At 31.0% G+C, this 11950-nt stretch overlaps 1 protein-coding gene across 2 annotated transcripts; it reads left to right on the plus strand.

Annotated features, from left to right (window-relative positions):
- Nucleotides 1-18: 18 nt before the first annotated feature.
- LOC127706441 (elongation of very long chain fatty acids protein 4-like) lies at nt 19-11646 on the plus strand. 2 transcript variants are annotated; one of them, XM_052211077.1, is made up of 8 exons: nt 19-151; nt 5034-5111; nt 6098-6285; nt 6881-6964; nt 7615-7671; nt 8496-8610; nt 9536-9663; nt 11080-11646. In XM_052211077.1, exons 2-8 carry the CDS (start codon nt 5054-5056, stop codon nt 11299-11301), a joined length of 852 nt encoding a protein of 283 aa, XP_052067037.1. In that variant the 5' UTR covers nt 19-151; nt 5034-5053; the 3' UTR covers nt 11302-11646. The 2 variants fall into 2 exon arrangements, with proteins under 2 accessions (XP_052067037.1, XP_052067038.1); XM_052211078.1 differs by having other exon boundaries at nt 55-142.
- The last annotated feature ends 304 nt before the right edge of the window (nt 11647-11950 follow it).

Genomic DNA, 11950 nt, shown 5'->3' on the forward strand with positions numbered 1-11950 from the left:
ATTATCGCAAAAAGATCTCGAAAGTCAACGTTTCTGATTGGTCAATATCAATGAAAGTAAATTTAGATTTGTTGAGGATCTCCGGAATAAATCTTATGCAGAGTTTACCAGTTGCTAAAGAAACCGATTTATTCACTTTCTGGTAAGAAAGGTATGTGCCATTCATATAATTTTGTGCATTCTAAAGACATTGCTATGAACAATCTTCACACTTATTATTCATAAATAATTAAGTATTTCTACACGCATTGTTTGTTTGTCTCCACACTTTTGCTAAGCCTAAGCCATGTAATGTATGAGGGGAATCCGGGTCCGTTCGCGCCCAATCACGTTCGCCCCCATGCACGTTCGCCCCCTTTCACTTTCGCACCCTACACGTTCGCACCCAAAGTCCGTTCGCACCCTACACGTTCGCGCCCAATTCTTATTGGTTTTGTGTTTAATAATTTAAAAACGAGTTTTGGTAAGTGTATTGCTATAAATATATATTTTTTCATTGTTTCTAAATAAAGTGAGATTCTGACAAGGTTTTTTTTGTGTCATGGTAAATGTATTGCTATAAACATTTTTTTTTCATTGTTTTTTAATAAAGTGAGATTCTGACGACCAGTATTTTATTTTTGTGTTGAATAATTTTTAATCATGTTTAGGTAAGTGTATTGCTCTCTATATATCTATATCTCTATATCTATATATATATATAAATAATTTTTTTCATTGTTTCTAAATAAAGTGAGATTCTGACAACGTTTTTTTTAGGTGTTGATAAAATCTTAATCATGTTTTGGTTAGTGTATTGCTATAAATATTTATTTTTTATTGTTTCAAAAGGAAATGGGATTCTGACAACTTTTTTTTTTTATGTGTTGAATAATTCGTAATCATGTTTTGGATAGTGTATTGCTATAAATATTTTTTTTTCATTGTTTATGAATAAAGTGAGATTCTGACACACATGAGATCAAAGGAGCCAAGCTATCTTTCATGTTTTTTATTTAAAATCTTCAAAGTTTTACTCATACCAAGCTAAATACATGCAGTATTTACATTTAAAGCAAGTTAAAACAACCATGACAACAATCATGATTTTTAAACACTCAACAATAACATCATATTAGGCTGTGTATAAATACCAATTAGCAGTAATCATACATAATTAACATTTAATAATAAATCATCAAATCAATTTAAAACAATATTTCATTTAAAAATTCCCGAATTTTTATTTATGAAAATAAAAATATTTTACAAAACATCTAAAAATTTATCAGGTTTTTGAATTAAAAAAAGGGTGCGAACGTGTAGGGTGCGAACGGACCTAGGGGGCGAACGTGTGGGGTGCGAACGTGTAGGGTGCGAACGTGTATTGGGCGCGAACGGACCCGATACCGTATGAGGGTAGGAATGCCCTTTACTGTTAGGCGTCAAACGGTCATTTTCGGCTACCGTTAGCGTCAATTTAGTTAAAATTTTGCCGTGATTCGCCAAAATATCCTTATCGTGATTCGTCAGAGGTCTCAAATAATTATCGCTACTGTTATTTTTGGAAAAAAATTTAATGTGATTCATCAAAATCAGTCGATTTTTTATCGTCTAAAAGAAAGTGTACATTACATCGTCATGTACCAAAAATTACTGTTAACGTCATTTGGCAAGAATTTTTACCATTATTCGTCATGAAGGTACCCCCATTACGACCCTCATGTATGGCATGATTGCATGAAGCACTCATCAAACAGTCCAATATATTCATTGTCATAGTCAGAAAAATTACTGGTTTATCATACTGAAAACAAAACAAAATAAAAATATTCACACATATTCATATATCGTCACATACGGTATTTTCACAATTTAATTGTGGTAGATCATGTAGATCAGGAGCAGATTAAAATTATTAGTTAGTCTCATTTGGGTCTAAGCGTGACGCAGGATTGGATGATTTTTTATATTGTGACACGTGAAAGTCAAATTATTAAGCGTGAAAATGGGAAACTAAGTCAGGCGGGACACGTGAAATTGCATTATTATTACAATGATAAGTGGGATAAGTGACAAAACAAATTAATAAGTCATTAAGTGGGATCCTTCCAGGTTTTTTTCAAGAATGAGTTATGCCAGTTGACCTGAAGTAAATCGGTGTAAAGAATGTCATGGAACAATTATCTCTTATTTTGAGATGTAGTATCTTAAGCAATGTGACTTTGAAAATGTACGGGAAAATGCAAGAATTTGTAAGTCGTCTTTATAAACTACCAAAACTATATTAATATTTCTCATGAAATATTGACATGTGCACTTTTTCACTCATTTGTGTTTTTCAATTGCACCAGACACACAAGACAACTAAAAATCAGCCAACATGAAAAATTACCATGTGACACTGACACACTTGCAGGATAAGTGAATGATCTTTTTTAATCCAGTTGTATTTGGAACTAGTGTACCTTTATTTGTTATTACAAAAGTGAATGCTGTGTTTTTTCAATTTATACAAAATGAAAGCAAGTAACCATTCAGATTTTAGCAAAAATTGCTTCCTAATAGGTTACATATGCAAATTGTGATGCATGCATATGGTCACTTGCTTTCATTTAGGCACATGTGTAACACAGCATTCAATACTAATATTTACAGAATTTCAAAGCAAAATAAATATATTTATTCATATTTTGAATCTGAAAGTGAAAATTTAAACACAAACCTTCAGCAGAAATCATATCATTCCACGACCTTTGGTTTGCATTCATATGGCATGCATTTGGGTTGTTGTTTCATATACAAATGAAAGGTATGACTGAATCAAATGATTTGTTTTTCAGCCAATAAAAGATAAAAATTTGTATGAACTGAACACCTACTGTTAATTTACTTAACTATACTTTTTGTCGTTATTGCTTATTAAGCTCTATATTTTTTTAATAAGTTTTGGAATTTCAAATATTAATTGTCAAAATGCACATCATGGTACAGCAAAATTGGTACCTTTAATGTTATAACAATGCAAATAACACACCACATGGTACCATATATACATGTATGTAGGTAGTAGTTTCACAATTTCTTGTTTCTGCTACAAATATTGAGAAATCTAATACATGTATATTTATTATAAGCATAACCTTGAAATTAATGCTGATTTTACAGAGACATTTTCGTGTTATATGTAGATTTGATTTAATAGTTTAATTTTACCACAAAAGAAATTAATCTCAAAAATCAAGTCTAAGATAAGACAATTTCAAACAGGTCATTAGAACAGAATTTGATGAGGAATCTGAAAATCAAAGTCATTTTTCTTTGTTTTGTGTTGAAAAGATACACACAACTTTATTTTTTTTTTTTTTTGGTTTATAAAAATATGTTTATTGAGCGATAGCAAATAAAAATTTATAAAAAAAACTCTTAATTTTCATAGATTTTAATGTTATTGCTTCAAAAACTTTGTGTCAAAATTTTGACTCATTTCAATCACTTTTTTTTAATAAGTGCATGTATATAAGTTATATATGCTATAGAAATTTTTACTCCAAAGCAATAATTCCTGTACGAACTGTGACGCCCGTATATGACACGGAAACCAGGCGTCAAAATCATACTTTTTCCGGGCGTCATTGCAGTGTTTAAGGAATGCATGTCCAGGCGGAAACCAGGCGGAAACCAGGCGGAAACCAAGCGTAACTGAGGCGGAAACCAGGCGTAAAATTAGGCGTAATATTTAAATGAGTACGCCTGGTCCAGAGAAAACCAGGCGTAATATGCAAATGAGTACGCCTGGTCAATAAATAAACCAGGCGTAATATCCTTACATAATACTACACTTATTTCAAATCAGTGTATTACCCTAAGCTGTGTACTTTTGTGTATTTAATACAAACTTCTGTACTGTTGCTTTAATTTCTCATTGTTTGACATAAAACTGGAAATATTAACAATTGAAGAAGCTTATATATTAATAAATACATTTTAGACAGACACTGGCTCAAATAAGTTTAAAGTTTAAATAAGAATTATGACAATTAATTTTTCTTGAAATAAAACTTAAGCATTTTAATTAACTAAGTTTTTTATAAATTAATGTCCTTTAAAATATAAATGATAATACTGCAATTTAACTTCATGTAAAAGATTTTAATGTTATTATCCAAGGATAAAGGTTTTGTGATTTGAAAATTACTGTTAGAACTTAAAACTTAATAACTTAGGTAATATACTCACATAATTATTATTTACCATGTTTTACTTTCCATTTTTTCACAATTTTTATTAATCAATTTGATTCCATATTTCCAATTTCAAATTCTTCCAAAAAGCACAAAACAAGCTAATTATCCCTGAACATATGAAGCTGCCATATAAGTCCAACTCTTGCAAACTAAAACCAAAGAGCCAAATTTTGAAAAAAATTCCCATGATCCTTTAAACAAAGCATTATGGGTATTATGATTTACGCCATACCAACAGTTTTACGCCCGTAAGAAAATTTACGCCTTGCTTATTTCAATTTATGCCAGGTTTACCACTTTTTTCTACGCCTGTAAGGACTACAAATTTACGTTTCCTGCTCCCTTACGCCTGGATCTAGACACGTTACTACCACTTACGCCTGGTTTACGCCTTATTTCCAGGCGTAATACGCCTTATAATTTCATACGGGTGGAGACAGTGCGCTTCTTAAGTTGGTACCGGTAGGTCAATGTGGGTATATATAAATATGATGAAGCATAAAAAAAATTCTGTGACATGTAAGTTATTATGGCAAAACCATATGAATCAATGCCTATGATAAATGAAAAAAATATAAGTTGATCAATTACATATACATGTAACTGTAAATATGGTAAGAAAAAAATTCACACCAAGTATTGTGTTATTGGTTATACATGTAATCACCTGTCAATAATAGTTTCAGTTGAAATTTGAATCAAAAGAGTTTGGTTGTATAGCTAGTTTTATAGTTCACTGTTGTTATTCAGTTATAATTAGTTATTGTAAAAAATATTGTTTAGATAATTTATATTTTTCAATTTTAGATCAATCACCAGTGCTGAATATGGGACTCTCATCATTCATTGATGATTATGATGAAGTTTGGAAGATTAAAATGGGAGGTATGTGTGTATGCGAGTTTTATTCTTACAGTACAATTAATGAACAAGACAAGAATAATCCAAAACTGCATAACATGAGCACACAGAAATTATATTGAACTTCACACAGTAATACAATTTTACTAATACAAGAAAAAAACTAGAGAAAAAATATCACATTTTTATATTAGTGTTTTAACAGGGATAATTGAGAGGTCAATTTTAAGGAAAACGAGGAAATTAAAACTGAGAATGGAAATGGGGAATATGTCAAAGAGACAACAACCCAGGCCAAAGAGCAGATAAGAGCCGAAGGCCACAAATGGGTCTTTAACTCAGCGAGAAAATCCCGCACCCGGAGGTGGTCCTCAGCTGGCCCCTAAATAGAAATGTGTACTAGTTCAGTGAAAATGAACGTTGTATGTTTCTAGTGATTACATTTCATAATAGAATGGTAAACAAAGAATAGGGTTGCTGCTCTATTGTTTATGGCACACACAAGTGTAAAATATATTTAAACATTTTATTTCAAATTTTATTTCATAGAAGCACATTATAATTTAAAGTTGAAACGAGGAAATATTACAACACATAATAATAAATCATTAAATCACATGGTATTGAAGATGAATATGATAAGTAGTGTGTATTCATTGTACTGTGGATTAGTTATTATTCGTTGGATACCAATTTTCATGCATTCCGTGGTCATGCCACAAATTTGAATCTTCAGCAAATTATAAATTTTCTATAGGCTTGTATGCAGACTTTTGCAAAACCATGAAATCAAATATCCACGAAAATATAAGTTTTCTACAATCCACGAAAAATAAATGAATCCACAGCATTCATCAATGAGACAGTAGGTCAATACATGAAGTTTAAAATTGATAAATACTTCATTAAAAATTTAAATTCAGTATTTTCAAAATATATTATAATTGTAAATGTAATGTCAGAATGTTTGACCATATCAGTTAATATATCATTGTTTGTTTTTTTTTCAGACATAAGAACCCAAGATTGGTTCATGATGACATCACCCATACCTACCATTTTTATCATCATGGGTTATCTGGCATTTGTACATAAAGGACTTCGATGGATGAAAAAACGAGAGGCTTATGATTTAAAAAGAATTCTACAAGTTTATAATTTTTGCTTAATATTGGTGAATGCCTATATATTTTATGAGGTAAGTTGATAGACATATGTTCTATTGAAAAGTGACTTTTGAACTTCACAATATACAACTGTTTTCATCTTTGTTCACAGTTGAATGATGAGTATGAATATTTACAAACCAAGTATAACTTGGTTATAATATGGAAAAAGTCAGATCAATTCTAAATTGAACACTATTTATTTCAGTGAACTGAAGTTGCTTCTCAAAACAGGGATTGATTTTGTATACACTTGAACTTTTTTACCTACATTGTCAGAGACAAGAGCCGGTCTTATAACCTGAGATGTGGTAGAACCAATGAGAACTATCCACCAGAGACCAAAATTCCCCAAGACATCACTGTAACACAGACACGATATTGGTCCTGTTGAGTCAGTATTTAAAATCCTATGAGCACTAGCCAAAAAAGTAAAATGGTTATATGTCAACAGGTTCTTAAAGATATGATTTGCACTTAAGTTTATCTAAGACTTTAATTTTTTTCTTAAATAATGACCATGGCAGTAAATTTAAGGTCAAACCAATCTTTACTGAATTTGTGCAAGGGATTAAAAATTGAAATGATGAATTCCGGTTGTATATATATTTGTGTTTTAATTTTCAGTTTTTTGTATCAGCATGGACGAATCCCAAAGTAGATAAATTTTGTGCACCTGTTGACAAGTCTGATGATCCTCTCTCTCTCAGGGTAAGTTATTCACAGTACTGTAGTCATTAGTAAGGTCAATTGACAAAATTATCTACATTCTTACTGTCCATTTTTTTTTTACGTCTATAGAAATAAACAAATTCAATATTATATGCATTTCATCTTATAATTGTTTCAGATCTTTATGTAAAAATATTACAGATTATTTCCTATGCATAAACATCTAAGGAAAAAAAACTGTTGTTTTATTTAAGTATGGTATTAAGAATCTTGGATTTCAAATTATAATTTCCACTGTACATGTTTCATCTAGTAACCTAAGAATTTATAATATTACACTAGTTCATTTTTCGGCCAGATATCTGTAATCCTATCCATGATTCCATATAAATGTGATGTAGTTATCCTTTTTTTTTTCATTCACATAGATATGACTTCTAAAATGAAGTGCTAATAGAAAAAGTAATGTTTTTTGCCTAATGTGAATTTATAAAAATGCCTCTTAAAATTTTGAAAAAAAGTAATAAGGGGAGACAATCTCAAGCAAAATCTATGAATCATCAAGGTTGCAGAGACTGTGCAATGAAATTTATTAGATTAAAAGTTGCATTTCTAAATAAACATTTTCTATAAATAGTTCTTTAAACATTGATAGAGTTATTGGACACAATATTTAATCTTTCTTTTAGTTGGCCAATGCAGTATGGTGGTTTTACTTCTCAAAGATCATTGAGTTAATGGATACTGTGAGTATATTTATTGATAAAGATAGAATAAGATAGGAATTATTTGTTCATATTAACTCTGATTTTTATGATATCTAGAAAATATCTCCAAAAAATTACTGGATCATTTCACCTTTTAAAGTTTAATCAATTGGTTGCACTCATTATTGTTTTTATAGTCAGAAAAATATTAAATAGGGTTTCGACTTTCAAAGGCTAAATATAAAAATAAGATGTGGTATGATTGCCAATGAGACAACTCTCCACAAGAGACTAAATGACACAGAAATTAATAACTATAGGTCACTGTACAGCCTTCAACAATGAATAAAACCCATACCGCATAGTCAGCTCTGAAAGGCCCTGAAATGACAAATGTAAAACAATTCAAACAAGAAAACTAACAGCTTGATTTATGTACAAAATAATGAACAAAAAAACAAATATGATATACAGCAACAAACGACAACCACTGAATTACTGGCTCCCAACTTGGGACAGGCACATACACAATGTGGCGGGTTACACATGTTAGCGGGCACCCAACCCTCCCCCTAAATGCTTGTTTTGCATCATTTTGTTTTGATTTTCGAAATTTTTCATCATGCTTAAATTACTCATGCAATGATAGTAAAAGCTTGTAAAGTGCTTTATTAATTAAACTTTTGGATATAGTTGGTGTTACTGTAAAGTCTTAACATGAATTTAGTTTCAACGATGTATATTTTACTGCAGTGCAATGCCAAGATTGAATAATGTTTGTGAATTAACGGTATCAAATATTAATTTGGTTATTGAAATTTTTATTCTTAATTTCACTTTGACCAAATTCAATTCCATTGTAGGTTTTCTTCATATTGAGAAAGAAGAATACACAGGTTACCTTCCTCCATGTTTATCATCACTCTACCATGCCAGCTATATGGTGGATTGGTGTTTTCTTTGCACCTGGTGGTGAAGGTATGTCGAAGGTTATACATGAATAATTGAACAAGATAGCTCAGATGTAAATTATTTCAAGGAAGACATTTGCCACAGCTGTTCCATACATTAATAGAAAAACAAAGGATATTGGGTATCCATCCATGACAAAAAATCAGTACCGGGGGGGGGGGGGGTACATGCACAGCAAAAAAAACACATATGATGCATATATATATATATGTAAGAAGCTTTTTCTGAAATCGCCTTATCAAATCTCGTAATTTTGTTCAGTCTTCAAACACAGCAATAATAAATCCATACAATAATTTCTGAATTTACAGTATTTAAAAGTCAACATATATATTATGCGGTTTCTGCATCAAAGAAATATGTAATCACTGGAAATTTCCTCATGCAAATACTGAATGTTCAGAAATTATCGAGATGTTTTTATTAATGCCAATAATAGGACTAGATGAGTCTAGCAATAAATGCCAATAATAAGAATATGTTTTATGATATCTAATAATAGAAAAACAAAGGATATTACTCGCTTCTGTATATAGTCTACAATTTTGGTACAGATGCACTGAAATCTAGTTGCTACTTTATGAAAAATAGATAGAAGAATACTGCAACTCATTTCACAAAAAAACTTACAAGAAAAAATACTTGAAAGTCATGAACATTTCATCGTAACTTACAATCGATTTTTGTCGTAAGTTTAAAAAAAAAAAAAAACCTGAATTTTATCACATAAACGATGTGCACAGAATTACAATAGAATTGAGGATAAGAGTGTTTGAATTTTTTTAACTAATTGATATTTCACTAGGGGAAGACATCATGACAAATATATAAAAAATAATATTTTTTGTGTTCAACATATATCTCAGTGTGACTGTGTATAAAACTGTTATTAAACATCTGCATGCTTACACATCCATTTTGATTATTTTAGCTTACCTGTGTGCCAGTATCAACAGTTTTATCCACATTCTGATGTACAGTTACTATTTCCTGTCATCCCTAGGACCACACATGCAGAAATATCTCTGGTGGAAGAAATACATGACTACACTTCAACTGGTACGTCATTGCAGTCACCAAAAAATAAGATTGAGACATCTCTTTCTTAATTTTTAAGTATTTATTATTGAGATGTTTATTTAACTGATTAAATCTAAATTTAGAAAAAACCACCATTGATTCTAGTTATGCATAAAACATGATATTGTACATTAAAGAAAACAAGAGTGCACACGCTGAAATGTCTCGCCTTCTTTACTAATCATTGATATTATGTTGATAGTCCTAAATATAAAGCTTTCTTACAACTGTCACATAAACTTAACATTAACCAAGAAAACTAAACATTGACCAATGAACCATGAAAATGAGGTCAAGGTCAGATGAACCATGCACGGCAGGCATGTACAGCTAACAATTCTTCCATACAACAAATATAGTTGACCTATTGCTTATAGTTTAAGAAAAACAGACCAAAACACAAAAACTTAACACTGAGCAATGAACTGTGAAAATGAGGTCAAGGTCAAATAAAACTTGCCAGACAGACAGGAACATCGTACAATATTTCCATACACCAAATACAGTTGACCTATTGCAAACAGTATTAGAAAAACAGACCAAAACACAAAAACTAAACTATGACCACTGAACCATGAAAATGAGGTCAAGGTCAGATGACACCTGCCAGTTTGACATGTACCCCTTACTATCAATACATACACCAAATATAGTAGACCTATTGCTTATAGTATCTCAGATATGGTCTTGACCACGAAAACTTAACCTTGCTCACTGATCCATGAAATGAGGTCGAGGTCAAGTGAAAACTATCTGACGGACATGAGGACCTTGCAAGGTACGCACATACCAAATATAGTTATCCTGTCACTTATAATAAGAGAGAATTTAACATTCCAAAAAATCTGAACTTTTTTTTCAAGTAGTCACTGAACCATGAAAATGAGGTCAAGGACATTGGACATGTGACTGACGGAAACTTCGTAACATGAGGCATCTATATACAAAGTATGAAGCATCCAGGTCTTCCACCTTCTAAAATATAAAGCTTTTAAGAAGTTAGCTAACTCCGCCGCCGGATCACTATCCCTATGTCGAGCTTTCTGCGACAAAAGTCGCAGGCTCGACAACAGGAGATAAAATTAGAATTGTTTAATGATTTTTAGTAGTTATTTAAAATATTGAATAACCTGATTTTCAATTCATTTGCTTGTTCTTGTGAAAGAAATCTTTGAAATAAGATTTCTGGAGCTATTGGTCTGAACTCTTTAATCCCATTATTGTAGAACAAGTTTCCTGTCTGAACAGATTATCACAAGCTAGGGGCCTGTGTTTCACATGTAGAGCCAACGAATTTTCTTTCTTTTATTTGATTTTTTTCATCCGCAATATCAGCTTTAAATGATATTTTAAATTGCTGCCTTAATAAAATGTATTTATTATCAAACATTTCAGGTACAATTCTGGTGGATAATGTTCCATACAGTCTATGCTATTAATCTGAGCTGTGGCTTTCCAAACAAATTCAATTGGGCCTTGGTGGTGTACGATTTATCCCATATCGTACTGTTTACAAACTTTTATTACCAGACCTACACTAAGAAGGAAAGAAGACTTAAATTAGAACAACAGATGCTAGCCAAAGTGGAGGAGATCAAAGGCAATAAAATGAACTAAAGAGTAAATGAAAAGTTTGACATGAAAAGATCACAAAGGAGTATGGTCTGTAAGGGCCTTATTTGGATCCAAATATTAAGTCCATTTTTACAAAATAAAAAATACTTCAAGTTGAGGAAAAGACATAAAAATGTTAAATAGAACTATTTTTGGTCAAACTTTATGCATAAAGTATTGAAATGTATATTCCAAGTAGACCAAAAGTAGAGATTTTTTGAAAGTTGACAACATTGGCTGGATTTTAACCAAAATTCAGTCTAGGATACATAGAGTACAGCAATTGACACATAAAATATTCAAATCAGAGTTGTACTTGAATATATTAACTTATTTTTAAAATATCATTTTTGTTGACATATGTGCTCTATGTTTCCAGTCAGAAAAAAACAATGGAAATCGACTTGTTGTTTTCATTGAATGTCTTGAAAATCTGAAATATTGTGCTGAAAAAACTAGTTGATTCGTAAATTTTGAAAAAGACCTATTCCCTATCTAGCTTTTGTTTTAGGTACGATTTATTATGATAATGGTCAATAAATCCTTATTTGAAATCTAAGCTAAAAATAGGGGCCTCATTTGGGCCTTATCGAACCTACTCCTTTATTAGAAGTATACAAGTAATAAATTGTATCACATGAGATTTTATTTA

The sequence above is a fragment of the Mytilus californianus genome, unplaced genomic scaffold (assembly GCF_021869535.1).
Source record: "Mytilus californianus isolate M0D057914Y unplaced genomic scaffold, xbMytCali1.0.p SCAF_6, whole genome shotgun sequence".
Classification (NCBI taxonomy): domain Eukaryota; kingdom Metazoa; phylum Mollusca; class Bivalvia; order Mytilida; family Mytilidae; genus Mytilus; species Mytilus californianus.